The sequence below is a fragment of the Manduca sexta genome, chromosome 7 (assembly GCF_014839805.1).
Source record: "Manduca sexta isolate Smith_Timp_Sample1 chromosome 7, JHU_Msex_v1.0, whole genome shotgun sequence".
Taxonomy (NCBI): Eukaryota; Metazoa; Arthropoda; class Insecta; order Lepidoptera; family Sphingidae; genus Manduca; species Manduca sexta.
In genome coordinates, this window is record NC_051121.1 from 11870225 (window position 1) to 11895935 (window position 25711).

The following is a 25711-nucleotide window of genomic DNA, read 5'->3' on the forward strand; positions in this document are numbered from 1 at the left end:
GCAATAAAAAGAATAAAGAGAGTTATTATTATAATAATAATATGTAAAAAAAAAGTGTAAAATAAAAATAGTTGCCATTACTATAGTGATCCATGTGCCATTACATGAATGGATTGTATTCACGATTTAATTAAAAAAGGAAAAAAATGATGGATACAAGAGAAAACTAAAGAAGAACTTATAATAATTGCTAACAATTTAACAAAGAAACCTTTATTTTCGGACAAGCATTCCATCCAAGACATTAGAAATACTTACGTGAATATATTGACAAAATTTATTCAGAAAGCTGTTCGTCAACTATAAACATGAATTTTATCACAAGTTTAGAGATATTTACTGGTGAAAATTGGAATGCATATCAACAACAATTTGAATGTTTCCTTCTATTAAATGATATAACGAAAGAAAAAAGAGTGCCATTACTTATAACAAAATTAAGCACGAAAGTTTATGATTTGTTAATAACGTTGTGCACGCCGACATCACCAGTAAATGAAACATATGAAAATATATGTGAAAAACTGAAAACATATTATCATCCTGTAAAAAACTATGCCCTGCATCAAGCAGAATTTCGAAAACGATGTCAAAAACCTAATGAAACAATTGAACAATATATAACAGAACTAAAAAAGTTGTCGAAAAACTGTAATTTTAAGATTTTAGATGATGAAATAAAAGAAAGACTACTAAATGGTGCATATTATGATTCAGTAAAATTTGAATTATTGAAGCAAGCCGACCAATCCTTGGTCAGCCTGACTACCATTGGAAAAACAGCAGAGACAGCTTATAAACTAGCCTTCAACCAGGATAAAGAAAAGGAAGAAACACAAATGTTTCAATTGCAAGGAAAAAACTTCAATAGGAACAGAAACACTACCTATCGTTCAAGTATAACACCAACGAATAAACAAAGTTTGTCATGTTTCTGCTGTGGGAAAAATGGACACATAGAAGCAAAATGTTCACTCCGGGAAAAAAATTGTAGTGAATGCAGTATTAGAGGACATATTTTCAAAGTATGTAATAAAAATAAGAAATTTAAGGTAAAGAATGTTAATGTAGTAGAAAGAACAAGTTCAGAGGACGACATTAATGAAAAGGTAGTATCAGAACCAGAAATATTTGAAATTTTTTATTTTAGTGATAAAGAAAAAATTCCACCTGCCTTATTGCAAATTAGTGTAAATGGGAAAATCATTGAGTTTGAGGTTGACACAGGAGCAGACGTAAGCATTATTACTTTAGCTGATAAACATAAATATTTTCCGGATTTCGAAATCAAACATCGTAATGTAATATTCACTAATTTTGATCAGTCTGCTTCAACTCCATTGGGGGTGCCTGAAAACTTAAACTTAAAGTATAAATCTGTCAAAGTGAAGAAAGGTAAATAAAAAGAAAAAATATTAACATGGTCCTGTTTCTAACTTATATTACATATTCGCAAAAACTACAGGCGTTACCTTGGAACTCAGAATTTTATGCGATTCCATATTAGAATCGAATCCCAGTACTTATTTTTTTTTCCTATATTTTACTCCTTGTCAGCCTACATTTTTCAAACCAATATTGTGAATCAATCGGTAGAATGTATATACGTCAGTCGATTCAACGGTTTGAAGATTACGCAAAAATAAAATTTTATTAGCAAACATGTTCGCTATTTTTATGTATTTATGTCGTAGGTGTATGAAAAAAAAAAAAACAAAGTCAAATTTAAATAATTTTATTTCCTTATCGTTACCATAAATAGTTTAACATGCATCGACGTCCGCTAACTCGTAAAATAAGCGTCTTTATGCTACAAAACGTCGCTAAATGTAAACGAAGAAACGCGCGCCCACTCGGGCCGAGTACATACAAACGGTGCAAGTCCGTGCACCATTGTGGCTAACGTCGACTAGGCGTGCCGAGTCGAATGGCTTTCATTCGCTGCTATAAATATGTTGCTTCATTAGGAATGCTTTGTAGCACCGAGACAAACCACGCTATGGAATATATGCGATTCGATTCGGCGCGCTTCGATTCTGTCTAGTCGATGCCAGCCTTTATATTTAACTCTCAAAATATACGTTACGCGGTTACGGATGGAAATTTAACAAGCAGTTAATGAAACTGCTTGGTTTGGGATAGTCTTAAGGCAGTTGAGTGGACACGTTTTTTTAAGGCAAAAGTGCAACATTTTAAATTACCCTCAGTAATATTACAACATCCGAAAACTCTGAAAACATTTTATTATAAGGTTTAAAAGACCAGCCCTTTAAAATGTCTCCAAAAAAGGCGATTGGTCGAGAGCCCAATGCTTTAGTCACGTGTTAGTCTCTTAATCAACCAATAAAACGACACGGAGACATGTTTTTTTGCCACATTCTAAATACATTGGATTCCTTATTAAATCTTTGGTTTAAAAAACTTTTTTACGCAATTTACAGACTCAACTGCCCACATTCTTAATCATATTAAAGTTTGTCATCAAAATTATCATCCGTAAACGCGCACATACAAAATGAATATCAAACGATGGCACGAAACATGTCCTTAAACTAGATACAATGAGAAAATCATATTGCTCCAAAAATTTGGGTAAAATCGGTGTACAAACTTATCGATAGTTTTATGAACTACATTTTGACTATTTAAAAACTTCTTTATTGTTACATTGTGTGCGACAAGTCCGCGGAGTATAAACCACACAACTATTGTACATGAGATTCATAAAAACTGTTTATACGTCACATTTGAACTAGACAAAATCGAACATAATATAAAATTGTCGATGGCGGATTTATTGCTATCTCTAATGACAACAATTTTTGAATACATATATGGAAAAAGTTAATGTAATACCACAGAAGGTTTGTTTTTAATGACTATAAATAATATAAAAATTTAATCAAATTGTGTCCAAATGTCAACATATTTTTTATTTAAACTTGTAGTGAACCTTTATCACATAACCTCTACATCACTATTCAAATATCATATGTATTTCAAACAAAAAAAAAGTTAACAGTAAATCCGCCACCAACTCTCCTAACAACCAGACCATTCGAAAGCAGGTCCAGCAGACTCCCACCTTCACACGCTCTAACACTAACACTAAATATACCATGATTATAATTATGCACATGCGTGTCCGTAATACTTAAACAAAATGAGATATTGCACATGGGTCGTGTAGGCCATTTTAATAATAATGAGCATTCAATTTCATCACTTTGTCACATTATTTTCGAGACTTACAAATGTTTAATTCATTTACGAGTGTTTAATGCGCTACGATGATATTTTACAGATCATGCTTAAAGAAAACAAAACATATATAATACTAGAGTTTTCTTAATAAGTTTTGTATAATTTCAAACTTATTTATTTTTGAGAAAATCATTTTGGGACTATTTTTTTTTATTAAAACTGAAATTGTCCGAAAGTCGTATAGGTTTGTGGTTTTGCTAACTTAAGTCGTTTGTTACAGCCAATATCTGCAGAGATATGTACTGTTTGCATTGCACCTCAAGATTAAAACCCCTTTCAATATAACATCTCGGAGCGCGTTAAACATCGCGATCCTCCACGACTGTGGGCATTCATAGAATGATTTCATCATGTTTTTCGACGAATATGTCCCATATAATCAAAACAATATGAATTAAATTCATCAAACAAAATATACTTAATAAAAGAAATATTAAAATACCGCCATTACAAATAATTACTCCAAAACAACTAGCTATACCTACCGCTAAATAAATCGTTGTAAAGCAATGCAATGGCAAGAATCGTTATCGAATAAACAATTTCATTAAAACGAGTATTATTGGAATGGAACGTATTTTTTAAACATTAAAGCCGATTTTACACTAGCGAGATGTAAATTGTTTAATATTACAAATGTACAGTCAGTCACGAAAATGGCTAAACACATTCAAAAACTATTGTTGATACGTATATAAGAGTTTAAACGCGATTTGAAATTTTTAATTTATTCATCTATTTTTAAGGCTGTCCGTACGTAATATTTTATGTATAAAAACGTTTCAAAACATAATAACTTGTTTTTGGTATTGAAAGCTGTCTGTGATTATTAATTCTTACCTCTCCTCTTTATAATATTGTGTTGCTACAATTACGTCTCGCGAGTATGATCACAGCTTATTTTTTAATTTTATTATTAATATTATTACGAACCAAAGAAACAAACCGTTAAAGCACTATTTATTCGCCAATTTTCTATTATGCTGTATTTAAATCTATGAATTTAATTTTCTTAAATAATTTTCTTCAAATGTTGTCTTCAGTTAATAAAACACCTAACCCAAAATTTCGTGGAAATGTAAAATGTCTTTTTAAATTATTGCAAATTAACTATATATAATTAAATAACATGAAACATTAATTACTAAACCTACCAAGCGAATATATACAAGTTAAAAAAAAAAAACAATATTTTCACGTCCCAATCACATCCTTAAAAACATTCGTGGCAAACGTTTTGAAATAAAAACGTTATTATTCGATTTTTAAAGACGGAAAGATGTTTCAGTCATGTTAATATTTCAAATTTTGATTACAAATGATATAACATTAATTACGCCCATTAAATTGCACACGCACTACGTTATATACTTCACTACACAAAATGAACTACTGTGATGAGATGTTTTAAAAAAACATGATACGACTGTGTTTATACAATGACTTAGTTATAACTACGCGAATGTCCGTTTCGACCCTACATTGACTTAAAGGGACCCCTAATTAAGAACACAATGATGCGACGACGCAACTCCAAAACAGGGCGAAGTCGCATCGTGTTTAAATGTGTTCCCTTTAGGAGTCTAGTTAACTATGGTGAGTAAAAACGGCCAAAGATACATCTAAAGTGGCTTACATGCTAAGATTCTGTCAAAAATAACACTCGGTGCTTTTCTCACGGCAAAGATACCAGCGAGCGGCCGAGTGGGCTGGGAACGAGGTCCACCACTCGACCACCGGCCGACAACGATTACACTAGTTTGTGTAGTAGAAAAAATATTATCACCTACTTATTTGTGTTATCAGCTGACCGGGCTACACCCGGCCGAGTCTACACTACGCGCAGTTCTCAGAAACCTTACTTAACTTACAATAAACAAGTTAACTCTTAACTGACTGGGTTATCAATAACATTTAGTTTTGTGCATGACACGAGGCTCTGGAGCCGAGATCTTACGTTAAGGACGTTAGTTCGAATTCTTGTGATTTGTAATATTTTTTTTTATTTTTTTGTATTAGTAGATTTTTTTTGCAAATTTTTAAGTTACGCTAGTTATCTTTGGGTGTATTGTATGACAATTTTCAACTCAATGACAAGCATTATTAGAATATTATTGTGATTTTTGCGTATTCATAAATTATTATTTCCCTCTTTTATTAGACAGTTTTTAAATTGTACTGTCTTATTATAATGTAAACATAAACCAGAGTGATCATTTTGAAGGTATAAGATAACGTTACAGAAGTAAAAAATAGTATTAAAAGTTAGGAGGAACACATACGTAAAAAGTTTAAATTAAAATCGACTAGAAGTTATAGACTGACGAGTAAATATGCTGCGTGGAAATCGATTTAGTTTTTCCTCTATCGGTGGGGAAGGGCAGTGTACATAGACTTATAAATGTGACTAGACAGAGCTGCCGGGAATATAAATGTACTCTAGACTTGATGTAGAGAAATATGATTTCAAATGATGTAGAATTTATTGTTGCTATGTTTGGAATAAATGCCTTAAAAAGTATCGAATATTTCGTATAAATTTTTAGCTCAAAACCGTGCATAGAAAATCGGATGAAGTTTGAACTAAGAAACAGATTTAAATGTGAGTTTAATTTATTATAATAGTTGATCATTTGAGTCCATGAACATTGTGAGCACTGGTTGCAAATAGATAATACAAATCATTGAAAAGCACATTGGGTAACAAGCATTTATAATTTCGACATAGGGTATGTAGCTGACAGCCCGATATAGGAGCACCGAAGCAGGTCTTATAGGCAGTGTGATTGTCGAAATATATTCGGGCACGGTGTATTTTTGGATAGAATTATGTTTTCAGACCATGCATACTCGATTAATCTCGAAACAAGTCTAGCAATCAGTTCGGTAGTGTTGATAACCTTTTACGATACAATAATTGTTTAATGCTATCAATTGAGTGATTTAATATTGAGTGGCACGCTGGCAGTGCTGTATAATTACGTATTACAAAAGCGCAGACACACAGAAGGTAACACAGTTAGAACTTATCTCGTATGAGCGCTGAGTGTGAGTGAGCAGTCTGGTTGGTGTTGGTGGTGGTGGTGGTGGTGGTGCAGGTGCTGGCGCTATGTGATGAGGCGCGGCGCGTGCAGGCCGGCGAGGCGCGGCGCGAGCGGCGGGCGGTGGCGCGGCTGCGCGTCGGCGGCGGGCGCCCAGTCCTGCAGGCGCGCGCCGGCGGCGAGGCGGTGCGTGAGGCGGTGCGCGATGCTGAACCCGCCCGAGCCCTCCAGCTGCGTCAGCACGATGATCACTTGTCTGCAACAACACGACGCACAGGTTAGTTGCAGCCCGCACAACACCTTCACGCACACGCACACCGCGCACACGAGCATAGGTTTAGTACGATAATGACAGTCGTTGTTAATATCGTAACTCACTTTTCATCGAATATAACGAGATAAGCGGCGATAGCCTACTTGGGTGTGGAACGGATTGCCAAGACGAATGTCCGCAGGTTCAAATCCCAAGGGCACACACCTCTGACTTTTCTAAAAAATCATGTGTGCATTATTTGTGAATTTATCCTTCGCTTTAACGGTGAAGGAAAACATCGTGAGGAAACCTGCACATCTGAGAAGTTCTCTATAGGAATTTCGAAGGTGTGTGAAGTCTACCAATCCGCACTAGGCCAGCGTGGTGGACTAAGGCCTAATCCCTCTCAGCAGTAGAGGAGGCCCGTGCACAGCAGTGGGCAAGTATATAATACAGGGCTGATATTATTATTATTATAACGAGAAGAAAAACCTACATAAAATATTGAAATAAAAAAAAAACATATTGCTATTTTAAGAAAAAAGCAATAGGTCTACAACTTTTTTTTTTAAATATTGATTACACTGCGCCTAAAAAAGAGTTAAAGTACGCCGGACGAAGCCGTACGCATACGATCATACGATACGTCGCACCACCTCGAGCGGTCCACGCACCACACACCACTTTCAAGGTAACATTGAGAAGTTTCTTTTCTATGAAATACATACACGAAATACTGCAACTTGCCTGTGCAATGGCGGCACCGAGTCGATAGTCTTGAGCTCCCCGCGCGTGGACACTACGTTGTAGCTCTCCTGGCAGTCGCACTTCACATGGATCCACTTGTCCGTGTGACGATTCTCCACCATAACCACCAGCCCCGCCCAACCCTGACGATAATATTAACTAAGGTCAGCTGTGTTGATACAAACATAGCATGCATAAGGTAAGCGTAGGTGAACAAGAAAAATACTATAAAATTTACTCTTATTTGAAATTGTGTACCTATGTAGTTCTTTCATACATATATAAGCTCACGCTTCTATCCCACATGGCTTGAGGCACAAATAATGCAGCTATACTACACCGGTCTATACTGTCCTGATGGGGGACAACCCTGGGCCTCGGGTTATTATAATCTGCTGACTGCCTCAGTGGCGTAGTTGTAATTGTACATGGTACACGTACGACTACCGCGCTGAGGTTCTGGGTTCGAATCCCGGGTCGGGCTAAAATAATTGTGACTAGGTTTATTCCATCTTCAAAATTACTCAGTCGCAGTTCAGAGTCAAAAGTTGGCGGTGTAATACCCCTGTGCCTCGGTAAGCACGTAAAGCCGTTGGTCCTGCGTCTGATCTCTATCCAGTAATGTCGGCTTTCCGTCTCACCGAACTATGAGAGTGAAGGAACAGAGTGCACCTGTGTACTGCGCACACACTACTTGTGCACTATAATATATATCCTGCGTACCCAGCTGATCTCCGTTGAGATTGGCTGCCGTGGTCGAAATTCGGCTAGGAGGAGGGTTTATACTCTGCTACACAAAACTCTACACATACCTTAGTCAAGTAGTATGCAGTCATCCCTTGGCGTCCCTCATGTCGCTGCCCCCTAGCCAGGGTGAGGCCGATGATGGCGTCCGCCAGGATGTGGGGGTGCAGCGGTGGTCGCTCCACTGACAGGGGCTTGGAGGAGTGAGCTGCCAGCACGTGTCGCGGCCACGCCGAGCTGTCTGCCAGCTCCAGGCCAGTATGCCAGTGGTTGAATGCCAGACACACGACCAGGTAGAAGCCTTTTTCAAGCATTTTGTGGCAGCCGACAAACCCTCGCACCTGGAGAATCATTTTTATTGTAAAAACAATATTTGAGATTATTGAATATTTTTGTAGATAAAAAAAAGCGCAAAGTGTTTTTAACTGTCTATAATAAAATCAACGCTCTTATAGTTCTTAAGTGGTAGGTTTCACATATGTGAGAGACCAGTAGACGTGACATGTACCTGTAGGTGACTAGCTACCTCACCATTTGTATAAAAAAATAGAAAAACGTTGTAGCAGCATGTTTCTGCGGAAATGTCGAAGCAACAAGTCGCGTAAGACCTAACAATGGCATAGTGATTACTTGCTGTTATTAAGCTCTTCAAGCTGTCTCACACTTTTGATAGTTTTCTTGCTGTGCGATTTTTCTCGTATCTTGTTTTTTTATTCGTTACGTTTTTTGTTTTTGAATCCTTTATCACGCAATTGTCATTTTGACAGCTGGCAAGTGAAAACTGTCACATTTTTTTTAGTCCGTTCGGAAACTTAAATGATTAATATTTTTCTCCCTAATTTTCTCTTGTTCTCCTTGCCCTTTGTGATTGTTATTTTGAGTCTATTTTGTTTTGTTGTTTTTTTTTTTAATGAATGTACATTTATTATGTATTGATGTGTGTAGGTTGGCTGGCGGGTGGCGTAGACTTTGTAGTGCTGCACTGCATCGGTTATAATTCTTTGTATAGTTTTTATTAATATATTATACCAACTAATATTATAAATGCGAAAGTTTGTGAGGATGTACGTATGTTTGTTCCTCTTTCACGAAAAAGCTACTGAACGGATTTCGATGAAACTTTACAGTAATATTGGTTATACATCAGAATAACACATATACTACAATTTATAATGATTTTATGTAATTTGGTCTTAATATAACGATACACATCAAGTAAGTCGAAAAACAAAATTGCTATCTTGGCGTAAGCTGCCGAAACCGCTGGAGTTAGACAAAGATGATATAGCATAGGATTGTTTGCCTTAAATAGCTACTTTCTATCCCGGGAAAATATATAGAGGGACTTTTATCCCCGAAAACTCCTTCACGCGGGCGAAGTCGCAAGCAAAAGCTAGTAATACACAGCATAACATGACGAATGGTAGTCTCACCTGTCTCTTGCTATGCGCCACGAGCTTGCCGACCTGCGCCGTGGGCCCCGACTTGGTCCGGAACACCACCACACACAGGTCCAGCTGGGAACGTTGGCTTTTCGCTGAGTTCCTGAAAATAACCAGCGTTGCAGTCAGTTTTATATTACCACGAAGTAAACAATTCTGAAGGTGAGATATCCATGCCCTGCAGATCCGCATCCAGAATATAACATGCCTTGAATATGCGTTACCTCTGTCCCTCCTGGAAGAGCGTGAAGTCGACCTCGGTGGGCTGCGCGGCCTGCAGCAGCAGACAGGTGAGGTGTCTGGCGGAGGCGAGGGGCGGCAGCACGCCGCCGAGCCGCACCTCCTGCCAGCCGCCGCGCACCTTGCAGATGTCGATGCAGTCGAAGTACCTGCATACCAGTTACGTTCATATACATATTATAACAATAAAAAAAAAGTAAATATCGAGTACCAACATTAAACATGGCTGAGGCCTTATTGATTTTTCATAGCATTTTTCCTATTAATAAAAAAAGAAAACACTTGTTAAGCCACAAATGATATGTACTAACTTGAGCACGTCCTCGAAGCTGATCCAGAAGACGCCCTGGTCCCTGTCGGCGTCGGAGCAGCCCACCTGCGCCCGCACAGCGCGGCGCGACTCCTCGCTCCAGCGCGGACACGCATGCGCCCACGCGCCGCGCCACGTGTAGTGCCCCCACGGGTTGCGCAGGCGCAGCAGGCGCGTCGGGGCTCCGCCGCCGCTCGCGCTGCTGCACGGGATCTCCACCACATCCAGCACAGAGTACGCGTGCCGCGGACGCAGGCCCAGGCGCTGGTACTCCTCTTCGTCCACCTGATAATCCCACACAGTTCAACAACCAAACTAACATATTTTGTGAAGTAAACAAGGAAATGTCACATTCGAGGTTAAGTGTTCTAAGTCATCCAGAACACCTTACAAAGACTAGTAATATAGTCAGTCAGTCAGCAGGAAGAGTTTGTAGAAACTTCTGTATTATCAACCGTTTCAAATAACAAGACACAATTATCTCATACATTTTTATGAAATAGTGTAGGCAGTTTGTTAAGTCTAGACTTTTACATGCTTCTGTATAGATCCATTACAATAAAGTACCTTCATGTTGCCGCCGCCGCAGCTGGCGCCCATGAGGAAGCAGGCCTGGCGCGAGGACAGCAGCTGCGCCCACACCAGGTCGCGGTCCAGCGGCTCCAGCGGGGCGCCGCCCCCTGCACCACCTGCACCCCCCGCCTGCAGCGACACCGACTCGCACGGCGCGCCCGTCAGCGTGCACAGACCTGCGTGTGGTATACATCCTGGTAATTACCCAGTAACTACACATCGAAGCCTATAAACTCTTACAAACAATTACTTTCTCGTTACCTCTCCTCTTATCTTAGGAAACTTTCTCCTTCCACTTTCCTTTGTCGGAACTTCTGTCCCGTCTCGTTGTAATATTAAGCCGAGGGTAACTTATATCACCGTAACACCTAACGTCAATAATAAGAGAGCACGATGGTTACCTTCAATAGCCCGGCCAGAGACGAGCGCCTCGTAGCACCCGTGCAGTTTGGCGACAGCCTTCTCTATTAGCGGCACCCATAATTGTTTTCTCTTCGCCTGTGAACAACACAACATTTTTATTGACGTACGTTAAAGCCTGCCTCGGTGGCGTAGTTGTATTGCATGTCCGGTACAATAGTACTCTGAGGTCCTGGGTTCGAATCCCGGGTCGGGCAGTGATATTTGGGTTTTTCTGCTCAGTATCAGCCCGGAGTCTGGAATTTGTGCCCGATATGGCGTTAGGCTCGCCCCCTATCACATCATGGGACGGAACATACTTGGCGAAAAGTGGGTGCCCTAGTTGCGCCTCTGCATATCCCTTCGGGGATAAAATGCGTGATGTTATGTATGTATGTATGTTATGTATGTTAAAGCGCAGGAAATGAAATATACCGCAAATATTGACAATTTTTTTTTGAATAATGTATATCATTGTATAGTGTATACGATCTGAGTTGATGTAGATGTACGAAGATTGTCAGATTGGGTCCTGTTTTAATGTAATGTTTATTATACCAAATGACATTTTTTGGAGTCGCTGTGGTAGTCAGCGGGGAAAATCTGCAAACGGTATACATACTAACCCCTGGTTTAGCAAAAGTAGAGGCTTCCATAGATAGAGGGGAAGGAAGAGAAAGAGAATTTCCTAGGATGGGCGGTGGGAAAAATAAGGGAAAATGTTTGTGTGCCCTTTTTTAGCCCTCAATGTGTTTATGCAACTACGAGGTATGCGCATTGCACTGTGTGGCTCCGCGTGCGATAAATGTCGCACAATGGGTGTGCATTTGATGTGAAGACTGAGCTAAGTGAAGATATATGTGTAAGCACCGGACCTGCGAGTAGACGAGGTGGCCCTTCTTGTTGGCGGGCAGCAGGTCGTCGAGCGTGACGGTGAGCCAGCGGCCGTCCTTGCAGAGGCGCAGCTGGTAGGCGCCGAGGCGCGGGTCGGCGCGCAGCACCACGCCGCGCACCAGCGCCGAGCGCTCCGCCAGCACCGCCAGCGCCGACAGCAGCCAGCAGTTGCCCAGCACGCCTGCGCACACGCACACCGCCCACACGCGTTACTAACCAGCAATCACGCTAGATGCACGCGCACGCGCTGCATATATACCACCACCGAATAGAAACCGTCGGAGGGGGCCGGTCACAAGCAACATCTGCCTGACTGGAAATCTTCCCCTTCCGTAGAGGAACGTAACTATGTGGTCCTCTACAGCGGTGTCCACTATCCGCCACTAAGAACTAAAAATAAAATGGGTTTCTTCTGTTTTGTTTTTTAATGTCCACATGTGCCTTAGCGGGTACCTTGCGAGATGTCCGAGGGCCTGGGGTCGCGGAACACGAGCCAGGGCAGGCGGTGGTCGGGCTCGAGGTGTATCTGGTGGGGCCGCAGCCAGCGCGCCGCCGCGCCCTCGCCGGAGCCGCTGTAGTACAGCGACTTACACGTCGCGGGGAACGACGAGTCCACATACGGCTCGCCCGTCTGCAACGCACACATAGCTATATACAGGGTGTTGAACAAAAGAGGTATGAATTATCTTTTAAATATTAATACGTAAAAACATAAAATATTTCCTGTGTAATATTTGTTACAAATATAATTAATTCGACAGTCTATTTTCACTGGACTACCACTAGTCTATATTAAATATCTTGAACTGTATACACGGTGAGGCTGACACATATAAGTTTTTATTTTTATAATTATTTCTAATCATTAGCAATGACTATGTATGAAATTTATGAAAAAATGGAAATCCATTTTTTCTTCCCATTACAAACTGAGATTAGCGTCACTTTTTATACGTGTTTGGCAAGTAACCTCAGTGCTCTTGGTGGTAGGCGGAGGGGGGTCCAATAAAATGTCGACTGACTAGAGATGATTATCCCTCGGCTGTCGACACAGACAATTATGTCGGCCTGTTGCAACTGAATATACACAGGGTGATCTCGTAACGCGATACATTTACGTGGGTCACTATGGCGGGTTTTAACACCTTGTGTACGGTAGTCGCTATTGAGGTGGATATAATTTATATCCTACAGCCAGGAAAATAAAAAATAACTATTGTTGTATACATGGACAGCGACTCACGGCGGCACACTGCGCCAGCACCTCCTGCCACTGCGTCCAGGCGTGCGTCTCCTCGCCGAGCCGCAGGACCTCCATCGGCGCGCCCTCCTGCCGCTCGCCCTCCGGCCCCTCCGCTGCGGACACATCTGCTGCTCACTTCCGAACTACACTATTATACATGCTGTTCACCACAAATGTTTGTTCACTCTAGAATCCTATTCAACATTCCTAACTTCTTTATATTGTAGTGAGGAATTTCTTTAGGAAGTTTGAGAACATAAATATAAAAAACATTTTAAAAATAGTGTAAAAACTAAAATGAAATATGCACCATATGAAATATATTTACAAGCATCAAATCTAGCAAAACCCTATTTCTGTTTCGTAGGATGTCCGATAAAAGCCCTGACGCCTTTACTGTGACGTCAATTAGTATCACGTTGTAAGTGTATAGTACTGTGTGTGGTATGCTCACGCTCGTCGTCGTGTTGGTGGGCGGGCAGCAGGCGAGCCCGCGGCGACTGGCACATGTCGCAGCACAGCGCGGCGCCGCGGTTCGCGAACGTGCACTCCGAACACGACCACTCGCCAGACTCACTCCTGAATGCCACACAATCATTATATTACAATTTTCAAATAACTATATTGTGAGTCTTTTATTTTAAAGTTAATGACAGTAATTGCGATGGCCATAAGGCCTATAGTCATTTAATTTGAATAATATCATGGCGCATGGAGTTGATTCCATTATGACATTTACAGTCCACCCAAACCAAAAAAACTAAATGTTAGTGTCTCTGTTATTCAAAATAAACGCACCTTCACACGAAATATTTACAAAGTGTCATTGAAATACAATATCATTGCACCTAAGAATAACATCTACTTGCTGTCAAATGACTTAAGATAACAATTTCTATACCGAATGTAAAATATCTTAATAACTTTTTTTTTCACTACTTCAAACTATTAGCTGTCAAACGACTTAACAATGTCTACACCAACGAATATAAAATATTATCTTTATAATTTTCTCCACTTCTAGAAAAAGTCCAAAGAGTGTCGTACTTAGGTTCAGGCGGCGGTGTTTTGTGTCGCGAGCCGCGCCGCGGCAGCGCCGGCGTGTGGCGGTTGCTCCTGCGCGGAGACGGACTGCGACCACCTGCAAACACAATACCAGCACTGTAATAGATTATCCCACTGCTGGACACGGTTCTCCTCTACCACTAAGAGGTTTTGGATCTTGTCCACGTAGGTGTAGTGCGAGTTGGCACACCGAAAAATTTCGATTAAAATTCTTACAGATGTTTACCTCATAATGATCATGAATTTCAAATTAATCATAATTTACTGATACTCTATGATTTTCATAATGGTCCTTCGAGCCCGATTTTTTGGATCCTTCGAGCTGGATGTATTTAAAATTATCATTGACAGAAAATAAATTCCATAAAGCCTCACTCGATCCGTGATTGTCCGTGGGCGCGGTGAGTCCGTGCTTGGGCACGGGCGGAGTCTTGCACGCGAGGCACAAGCTCGCCGACAGCGGGTTACGCAACGTGCACGAACTGCACGACCTGGGCAAATAAAATACATTAAAGAATAGTTGTATTAAAAAATATATATAAAATTATGTAGCTCGTGAGTTTTAAATTTAATAGCGCTTTATTATATTTCGTTCATTTTAATTTTTAATCTATGAGGACGTACACACTGACATTTTTATTGGTAGGTAGGGAATGGTTTGTTTACTTATTCAAATAAAATAAAATAATTTAGAACTCCTAAAACGACATCTCAGCGACTGAAGCTGTGAGCAAAATTTAGTATAATAGTTCTAATAACAAATTACAAAGTCTAATTACAGCGTTGGCGAAATGACAAGTCGTTAAAACCAAGGATTTGAAACTAAAATTACAACTTATGCGGAGATTTGGCGAGGGCTTGTTATGGATAGTTCATAGTACTGAGCATCAATGTAGTGACTCCACCAGGGCAGTGCCACTGTCTTACACAAGACTAGCGGAAGTAACAGCTTGCTGCGGTGTTTAGTATGGCGAGTGAGTTCGCTGAAGGCGCAAACACCCATCTTTTGTATTCCTTATTCCTTTTCTTTATGGCCGATAATGCACCCATGATATTTCTCATATTGTGTGTACTTATAGATGGTAGACATTCTTTAACATTGGGTGACCTATTCGTGTGTCGATCTATCATGCCATATAAAAACTTTTAAAATAGCATACTATAAAAAAGAGCAGTAATGTGTGTACCAGTAGTCATGCGGCTGCGGCCTGGAGGCGGCGCAGGCGGCGCATGCGCTGGCGTCAGGCTCGTTGAGCAGCGTGCAGCGACCACATGACCATGTCGGCAGCGCCGCTCCGCCGCCAGCACCAGCAGCACTGCCGCTGCCGGCGCCGCCGCTGGAGCTGCCGCTGCCACCGCTGCGACTGTCAGACTCTATAAGACAAATACTCTTATGTATAAATTACATAATATGAATTCATTAACCGCCATTTTCACCAAACGATCCCTATCGCTTTTTTCGGTCTATCTCAAAAATTTACCAATCATAACAAAGTTCTTTTAGACATGCTTACAAATGAGTTATGTATTTTGATTATGAACTAATCAAAATAACTCAATCTCATAATCAGATTGAAGATTGAAATTGGGATTATTTTTTGAAAATGGCTGTGGCTGATGTGAAGTATAAAAATTTGTAGGATCAAATATGATAATTAAAATAACTTTCATAGATCTAATAAAGAAGTTATCACTGGAATGTGTTAATGACGTGAAAAAATGTTATGTCCAAAATTCTACGGGTGATAAGATAACTCGCTACAAATTGGAGAACGCTTGCCTTTTCGTTTAACAAGGCAATAGCGCACTAACATTTTCTTTGCTGTGTGTAATTCCAGTCAGCAATGATCACTGGTAAGTGAGTGTTGTTTAACTTGTTCTTTAATGTTTAGGTATGGTACAGGTTACCACCAAATCATACCTAAACATTAAAGAACAAGTCTTACAATCAAAATTGACCAACATCCAAACACTTACCAACAGCAAACAGCAATTCATCGCTATTCAGGTCATGGTCCAGGGAGGCTATGGGCACGGTGAGTTTCTTCGGAGGGTCAGCTGGCTTAGAACTGCCAGCTTCCGAAGGGTTCCCCGGTTTTGAGCTGAAGGGCACACCTCTCATTATGACATTGACAATGCTATATGAGTTCTGGACTTGTGCCAGTTTAGTTTAAATAATGATGCCAAAAATTATGATTAACAAAACAATGTCAACATTGTTAATTTTTACACTAAACGGGTCAAACAAAACATTTTATGAACTAAAGATAATTTAATAGTGGCTTTGTTAAAAAATGTTATCAATATATTTTTGTATTGTCTAAAGGTCAACGACCCCTAGGAATCAGCTGTTGCATATAACTATTAGCCATTTTAGTCTAGATGATTTACCGTTGATTTCAAAAAAAGATCGAAATTATTTTTTGTTCAATTGCGAAAATAGACTAATACAAAAAAAGGTTTTTTTTATAATTCTTACAAAAACCTTATTTTATTCACTGGATTGGATTGCTTGTCAAAAATACTTGTATACAATATTATGAAAAAAGAGCGTGAGTGTGGTGCCAACCTGTCGGCGAGTGTGACGGCGTGCGGCGGGCGTGCGCTGCGACACACGTCGCACACGCGCGACCACCACGCGTTGTACGCGAACCAGCACTCGCCGCACTGCCACATGCGACTCTCGCGGCTGCACAACACAACACACATTTACTGTACCATACATTCATTGTTGTATACATGCCTATATTTAAGATTTCTTTTCATGAAAAAATATTAAAATTAATTTTGGAAATTTAATGAATATAATGTGTACTCACGCGGCTTGTTGTTGCGTTGAAGGCACTTTAGGCATCTCTCGTGGGTTCTGCGACACTTTGCCGGCGAGCGGGTTGGCGGGCTTGGCACCCACATCCTTGGACACCGAGGGGCCGATGTGCGAGGTGCGCAGGTTCCCCACACCCTCACTCACCGGCGATATGCAGTTCTCAGCTCCTAGCAACTCATCAATTCTCGCGTAATCACCGTCCCCAATGTCGTTTGAGTACAACACTTCATTCTGAGAGTTGCTCATGACCGTCTTCGTGTCCTGGACTGACACGTACGAGTACCGCGTCCCGTTATTGTTCACCTGCAGTTGCAGGTTCAAATCCTTGTACTTGCCCTTGTTGGGTAGCGCGTATATCACTCCCTCAGCGTTCGTGTCCCAACTACACTCTTTGTCCATCAACTCAACACTGTTCTCGTCGATTTTCTTCTCGGCCAATTCCTTCCTGTTTTCAGTCTTCGGCAGACTTCCGCAGTAGCTGGCCAGAGACTTTTGGTAATCATTCAAACTTCGTCTACTGGATATGACCTTTCCCACCGGTCTCTCAGCGTTGGTCTGCTCTGAGAACGAGCGGCGGTAGGTCGGCCGAATTTCTGGAGAGTTCTGCGCGCTGACGGACCGTCGGAAAGACGATCCTAACGCGGTGCCGGTCTGAGGCCAATCAGGAACTGTGATCATAACCCCACCAGACGACGGTAGGGACGTGGCCCCCTCCCTGCCTAGGGTCTCGTGCCGGCCCAAAGTGGTCACGCTCAGGCCCCGTGCATTAGGGATCCGCGATAATGGCGACACTCTGGGCGACAGACACGCTTCACAGTGCGTCCTGATGCCTGAATTCTCCAGGGTGCATTTACTGCACGCCCATTTCTTCAGGTGCAGGGCCTTGCTCTGCTCTCTCTGGTATTCCTTCACATAGTTCAGCTCCCAGTTGGATTTGCTTTCATTGCATTTCTTTGGTCTTCGCGTGACAGTGTGGAGACTCCTGAGGAACGACTCCCGAGGATTGTACTGCGTTGTGTTGCAGTACCTCTCCGACACCATCAAACTAGTGGGCCTATTGATGGTGCCCCTGGTCTCCTCCACATTCCACCACTTCTGCTGGGAGTTGATGACGGAGCCATGCGACAGTGATCTGGTCACGCCGTGCGCCTGATCGGTCAGCTGGGTGGGGGACAGTCTTAGTGACTGTAAATCTAGATTCAGACGTCTTCCGTCCGAGTAATTCGATCTGGGTTTATATGATGGGACAGCCAGGGTGTTGGACCGTATCATAGTGTCTGCAAGAACAAATTGAATGCACAGTATTTAATTATGAAATGTTTATTTTTTAAATATGTAAGCCATATCTAGACATGTTTTGTAAACTTACCTTGTGCAGGATTATCCTTTTCCGTCATCCCTGAAGGTTGATCTTCATCATCCGATAACCTAAAAATTATGTTGTATGTATACTTTAGTAAACAAAGATATCCTTATAATCGTGAAAATATTAATTCATCCTCATTCTACATAATAGACATTTGATAGAGAGTGGTTTATAGTAGGTTGTGTGGCACCTGTACACGGGCGCGTGATGCGCGAGGGCGTCACACGCGGCGCAGCGCCACGCGGCGGACACGTTGCGCAGCCCGCACGCGCACCGCCACGCGCGCGACGCCTCGGGCGCCGAGCCCACGCACGACCATCCGCTGCAACACAATACAGAACACACTCAACATATGCGTCAACATTTACGAAAATATAATACAAATAAATACCTAAGTAATTAAGACAATATTGATATTTTTTTGCGTGAAACAAGTCATTTTTATTTGTGTATCATTTGAACTTTTCTAACAAAATTAGAGTTTTGTCTGATGGATTTTATATATGTCCAAAAACGATTTTTTATTGGACAGAAATTCTAATATAATTTATACATATTTGGATACAACATTAAAAACAAGTATATTGAATATAAACATTTAAATTAAAAGATCCTCTGATTTTAATGGTCTTATTCATAATAAAACTATTAGAATTATCGGAAGTTTATCTGGGCGTTATCGGAGGCATGTAAAAAATTGGTATTCATAATGGTTCAATTGCACTAAAAGTCTCCGATAAAGATGCTTTAATTTATCGAGCCTAACCCCCGTCTTTACACCTATGTTAAGCGTTCGATAGCAAAAAAATGGTTGACGTCGGTCAGCTGTTTCGTGTTTGACGCTTGTTGCCAAAGTCAGTGTGTACTTAGAAGTATACAACATTTCGATCATTTTCGTTTCAAGAAGTAATTTTATTTAGTTACGTATTAAAAATGCAAGCCAGGCTGCTTTAGGTAAAAAAATGTGTCGTCAGAAATTCGATCCGTTTTCTCTGGATAATGATGAATTCCGTAAACGGTATTATTTTTCCAAACATACGGCTGCATTTATAAGTGACTGATAGTCCGCGAAGAGTTGCAGCTTCACCGTATAGGTTGTGGCAGATCACCAGAATTGCAAGTATTAATTAACTGCATTGACATGTTGCGATCGCCATGAAGTAAGTTAATTCTATTCCATATTATACAGACTTCGGTAAATACGTATACCTAATGATGAGCTACTTTTAGATTAGTTTTTTAATAGATGTAAGATGTTGGAGACCTCTATGGATTATCTTAAGCCACTACCAGTGGTATATGTAGCAAAGTGGAGCGTGCGCTTGTACTTATAACATGTTGCAGATTATAACTATGCCCCACTTCGTTTCAGAGGAACCCTTGTTAAGGCTGGAATTTCACCACGTAAAAGACTTCCCATCTATAATTGGTTGTATTTATTACACCCATATACAATAAAAAAATATGGTTGTGATGCAGCCTAATATTATACAGAAAAGGATATTATTTCCTCAATGTTGTTGTTCATAAGATTTAAAGGTTTGTTGTAGGTGACTTGTGATGCTAATCTTCAGATCAGAGAGATTGTTAGATGGCAAAGCAGCACTCATAACTCCCGGATATTGCAACAACAACTTTGGTGTGTGGAAACAGCATTTTCAATGTCTGTAACATGGCATATCTTAAATTTGGCAATGTGAAGACTACTGTTGTGGCTCTTGCAGTGTTGCACAACATTGCAATTGCTCAAAGAAAAATATATGCCACAGAACAATGTTTCCAATATTGAAGAGGTGTCAGAATCAATTATTATCATCATTGAACCAAAATCTAGATTAAAGTTGTTCACACTGAAAGGTAACTAATTATACAACATAATTAAAGTTAGTCATTGTCATTTATTTTAATAAAATGTATATTTTTCTTTTATTAATATATATCAATTTTGATTTTTTATTTCACTGGTGCTCATTGTCCATCTGAATAGCATGTTGCACTTCTACTGTTACAATTTATTCTGCAGATGTGGGACAAACCTGAAATTATGCAATGTATAAGAATTCAACATAATTTGAAATAAAAAAATGTTTATTCAAATATACAACAGTAGTATCCCACAGGATTATAGTATAAAATTTAAATTATTTAATGATGATTTGTTAATACCACCCTTATATTTCCAGGTGGAGGTGGATTACGAGTATAGTATACTAATGCATCATATGCATGCCTTAATCTGTGTACTTTACAAATTGTAAATCATATTTGATTATATGATGACTTGTCATAAGAGCCTTTTATATATTAATGTCTAACATTCGCGTAAACATAAGAAACTTTTATATATATGCCTACATGATAAAGGTTTTTATTTATTTTATTTGTTATTTTAACTAATAAAGACCTCAAAAATGTTTTACTTATGACCTACCTAAAACAACAATGTCCTACATGATTATAGCATAAAATGGATACATACATATCTCCTTTATATTTTCTATTGGAAGTGGGTTCTGAGGAGGCACAATGAGCATGATCTAAAAAATAAAATTGATTTATTCCTTTTATATTTAATTGTGCTGTTTTAACTTTATTATTTGTGCTGAATGCCACCAGGGTACATAATCACCATTGTATATTATTCAAATATTTTATTTATATGAATATTTTAAGAGTGGCTATCATAGTGCGTATTGTTTGACATGCGCAATGCAAGAGTAGCAATATTTCATTTCAGTTAGCACAGCTCCCCCAAATGAATCTACGACATCTATATGAAATTGTAGTTCGTGTCGACATTCACGTTCAAGAATTCATATTCTTTTAGGGAGGGTTTTGGTTAGGGAGCGGGTCCATACCCGGTCCCTAATCAATTACTTCAACATAATCTTGTAAAAAAGCAATAGTTAGTAATGCAGGAATGCATAGCGCAAACGTTCAAATACAGAAAAGAGCTGCACCAACCTTGTCTTCCTCCAACTACTTTTCACTTCTCTATTTTATCTCTCTCCATTTTATTGCATTTGCTGCCTGCGTTCTTCCAAGTTTTACAAAGAATTTAGAGAACATCAAATAAATCTTCCTCCTGTATTTATTTTATTTACTTTTTTGACAAACGCCATTGTGACAATGACTAGACAATTTTTTTTTATTGTCTGTTTCCAGAGACAAGACTTGGTAGTAATTGGTAGAACTTATTTAAATTATTTTTTTTCTACGAAATGGCAACATTGTGCACATTTAAAGGCCTTTTTGTTATCGGAGGTTTACGAAACCATTATGAATAAAAAAAATTATCGAAGGCTCGATAAGCTTAGAGGACGTTTTAACTATTTGCGATTTATACCTTCGATACGGGTTTTATTATGAATAAGACCATAAGACTTTTATAATTTTATTTTACTTAAATATAACTTAAAAATAAATGTTACTATATTGGAACGCACCTCAAAAAAAAGTAAAAATGTCAAAAAACTATTAAATTTGTCTCTAAGATTATTTTGTCACATCACATTACAGCATTACTAACTGACTTCAATAAAGGAGGAGGTTCTCAATTCGACTGTATTTTTTTTTATGTGTTTGTTTCGCGATTACTCCGCCAATTGTGGACTAATTGTCAAAATTCTTTTTTTTTTTAAAGCGGATACTTTTGAAGTGGTCCTATAGGCACCAAGTCAGGATCTAATGATTGGATCCAGGAGAAATCGTGGGCAACCCTCATATTTTAGAGGCTTACACATCGTTTTTCGCAAATTTTATAAAGTAACTTAAGTACTTGGGTAATTATCATCTTAAGCATATTATGAGGCACAAACTCCAAAATTAGTAACCAGTATATAGGTAATGTTAAATTATTTTTTTGGTTTTGGAGGTGGTTTAATTTTTTGTTAAAATGTTTTTATTATAAAGGACAGGTCCACTTTTTGTATGGGAGCTGTTTCTTTATTTGGAACAAATTCCAACCAACCTCAAACTTATTAGACGATAACAAAGCAAAAATGTGGAGCTTGGAATCCTTAAAAGAATAATTTTAGAAACCTCTATTTATAGGAAAAATAACACGAGAAATGTCTTGGCAGAGTTACTCTAAAAAGCCTAATCCCTCCCAGTAGTAGAGGAGGCCCGTGCTCAGCAGTGGGCAAGTATATAATACAGGGCTGATATTATTATTATTAGAGTTACTCAAAAAAGGTAGTTAGTGAAAGGCTGGTAAGATAGTTAGGTAAGGGTTTTTATCATCTGCACTGGTGAGGATTGTGGTGCATCTTCCCTTTATTTTTATAAGGATTATATATATCTTTTTCTTCTTTCTTGCCAGTCCGAGTTCTTTCATACATTTTATGTCCAATATAAATTGTCTGTATTTATATAAGTGAGTTAATTGGTAATTGGTAATAATTAAATATTCTCATGTACCTTGAATTAACATAAGCACAACTATGTTTGCCCAATGTGAAGCATTTTATTTTAATTTATTTATAAGAAATTATAAATTTGGAATAGCTAAACAGTGTTTTGTGTCCTGATGTTAAACATAAATATCAGCAGGAGTAAGTCAAATCTATATTATTATATAAAGCTGAAGTTTGTTTGTTTGAACGCGCTAATCTCAGGAACTACCGGTCCAAACTGAAAAATTCTTTTTGCATTGGTTAGTCCTTTGTTTGTGGAGTGTTATAGGCTATACATCATCACGCTATGACCAATAGGAGCGGAGCAGTAATGAAACATGTTGCAAAAACGGGGGAAAAATTATTCGTTTTCAGAGCTTCCGTTGCGTGCGCTGCGTAAACGGTTAAAGTTATGCAACAATGATGTATGACGAGATTGTTCCTCTTAAAACGTTCTAAAAAATATATTATAAAACAAAGTCCCCCGCTGCATCTGTCTACCTGAACGTGTTAAACTCAAAAACTACCCAACATATAATGATGAAATTTGGTATGGAGACAGTTTGAGACCCTGGGAAGAACATAGGCTCCCGGGAAACTACTACTTTTATAACGGAAAACTTTAGCCTGAAAAACTTTATAATGCAGGCGGAGCCGCGGGCAAAAGCTAGTACTGTATAATTAGACAGGTTTACATTGCACATTATAAAATATAAAATTTTCTAATGGTAATCCATTTAAAGTACTAATTTAGTGGTTTTGTTACATTATCACCTTGGTTCAGGATTGCCATCTATGAGAACAAATATTACTTTTAGGAAAATAAAATATTTTATAAATCTAGTAATATAGAGCATCATGTCACTCTGGTATTTTACCCAATTTATTAAACAACACAAACTTAACAATAAAATAAATTTGAATTATAAAATAAAAAATAATTGGGTGACAATGATGATGATTTATAATCATTCAATGCATTGTGAATAGAAGTACTTTTATGTCCAGCTGTTCTGTTGAATAAAATATATTATTTGTTAGTTATGGTTTTACCAGGAAAAGAAGCAGATTCTGACTTATAAACTCTTTCAGATCAGCATTAAACAGCATACTATTACTTGAAATAGTGTATTTTAACAGCATAATGTATTTAATTTATAATCTATTAACATTTCAAAACTCTATAGAGCTGTACAACATTACTGAAATACACCCATTGTCTGAATATTCTTATTAGAGTTACTTTGTGCCACTGTGCCATTATTTATCCAGTTAAAATACTTACTGGCATATGTTTTCACGACATTGCGCTATGAAATTGGCTTAAATAAATCAATTTTGTGATAAACACGCGATACAACACAATTTTCTACAGCTCGGAACACTGCGCCCACATATAAATACCTACCTATGTTCATTGTACGAGTCGCGACAATAGACACATTACACACCAATTATTAACTCACATACGCACATATAATCATGTCACGCTGTAATTTAGTTAATGAAATACGTTCGGGAACGCGCAACAATATAATACTGACGAAATATAACCTAAAATACAGGTCAACAAAAATCAATAACTTGTACCACCAACAAAAGATATTAATACTCACCTATTGAATTGGTTTTCGGAAGGGATGAAGATCGCCTCAGAACCTGGGGTGGTGCCTTCGCTTTTTCCTGTTCTCGTGGTGTATTCCGATGAAGAATCCCTGCAGTTATCCCTTGATAAACCGCTGTCATGACTTGATACTCTCTTTGTACCACATTTTAAGCACTTCACACTCTCTGTGGGGTTGATTTGGCCGCACGTTTGACAATGCCATTGCAGCACAGATGCGATGGAGCCCATTTTAATTCACACATGGCTATTAAACCATAACAATGCGTCGTTTTTATAAAAACAATTTACGATTTGAGAAAAACGAAAACAGCTGATCCACCATGTTGTTTGTATATAACTTTTTTGTATAGGGGTGTGACGCTGCCAGATATTGTGCTGTCGGTTTCAAAGAATATCAGTAACACGATTACTTTACAGCTCTCAAATGTTCTTTTGATTACAAAACAAATAGTAATAGTAAATTGAAAATTATAAACAAACTGATTGTAATGTTTTTATTTACAGCGTGATAGCTGCCATCTCTTGGTTTTATGAAGACTGATATTACTGTCATGGAGTTTTTAGTTCAGTTTAGTGATTATAGATGGCAATATTTTTGTTGAGAATTTTTGTTTAGAACCTATCCAATATGCATAAATTGGCATAAATACATAATATTATGTACCTATATGCATTTCCAAATTTCTCATCTACCTACTACATAGCTATTTCGTTAATTAATGCTGTTTTTTAATGCTAATGCGATGAAAATAGACAACATTTTAGCTCTTAGTGACCTCAAAATTTTCTTTTTATTTCCATACTTACCTACCTATAATACAGTATGTCATTAATTTTGCCATAAAATGCGAACCACTAAAAATAAACGATCAATGCCTGGATTTAACGAATCCCGTGTCTACACTATCAATCATTGTTGATAAAACGTTCGAAATTTCGGAACAGTCCTCATTCGTAATAATTCATCTGCAATAACTATCAAAAAGCCGCCATAACAGAACGGAAAGCTGATAAATTTTGAATTATCGACTTCAGAAGAGTAACGGTATAATAATTTAGGGTTGGTGTAATAAAAACCCTTATTTTCCGGGGCTACCATGTTATCAACGGACATTCGTGAAATATTCATGTGTGATATCGTTAGGCGTGTTTTGATAATTAATATGGTTTATTTTCCAAGCGTTTGTTATATAAATTTGGTTAAATTCTTTTTTTTTATAAAAAGCTATCGGAGTAGGTAATTATAACAAAATATTATTATAAAGCCAATTTGTTAAAAAAG

General features: G+C 38.8%; 1 protein-coding gene across 1 annotated transcript; it reads right to left on the minus strand.

The window, feature by feature from the left end:
• Nucleotides 1–1719: 1719 nt before the first annotated feature.
• Nucleotides 1720–24913, minus strand: LOC115442460 (calpain-D). Its single transcript, XM_037447672.1, has 21 exons — nt 24419–24913; nt 18599–18730; nt 18412–18470; nt 17035–18319; nt 16785–16904; nt 16193–16317; nt 15403–15589; nt 14591–14706; nt 14198–14291; nt 13605–13729; nt 13151–13263; nt 12361–12538; nt 11889–12088; nt 11016–11112; nt 10609–10790; nt 10043–10326; nt 9716–9880; nt 9483–9594; nt 8118–8390; nt 7306–7448; nt 1720–6561 (listed from the first exon to the last, which is right to left on the minus strand). Exons 1-21 carry the CDS (start codon nt 24655–24657, stop codon nt 6372–6374), a joined length of 4419 nt encoding a protein of 1472 aa, XP_037303569.1. The 5' UTR covers nt 24658–24913; the 3' UTR covers nt 1720–6371.
• Nucleotides 24914–25711: the final 798 nt, after the last annotated feature.

Coding starts and splice junctions, on each gene's coding strand:
- LOC115442460 (XM_037447672.1), bottom strand. CDS start 24,657: ATGGGCTCCATCGCATCTGTGCTGCAATGGCATTGTCAAACGTGCGGC. Junction 9,595..9,715: donor CTCTTCCAGGAGGGACAGAG/GTAACGCATATT, acceptor GGTTATTTTCAG/GAACTCAGCGAAAAGCCAAC. Junction 8,391..9,482: donor TGGCGCATAGCAAGAGACAG/GTGAGACTACCA, acceptor ATGATTCTCCAG/GTGCGAGGGTTTGTCGGCTG.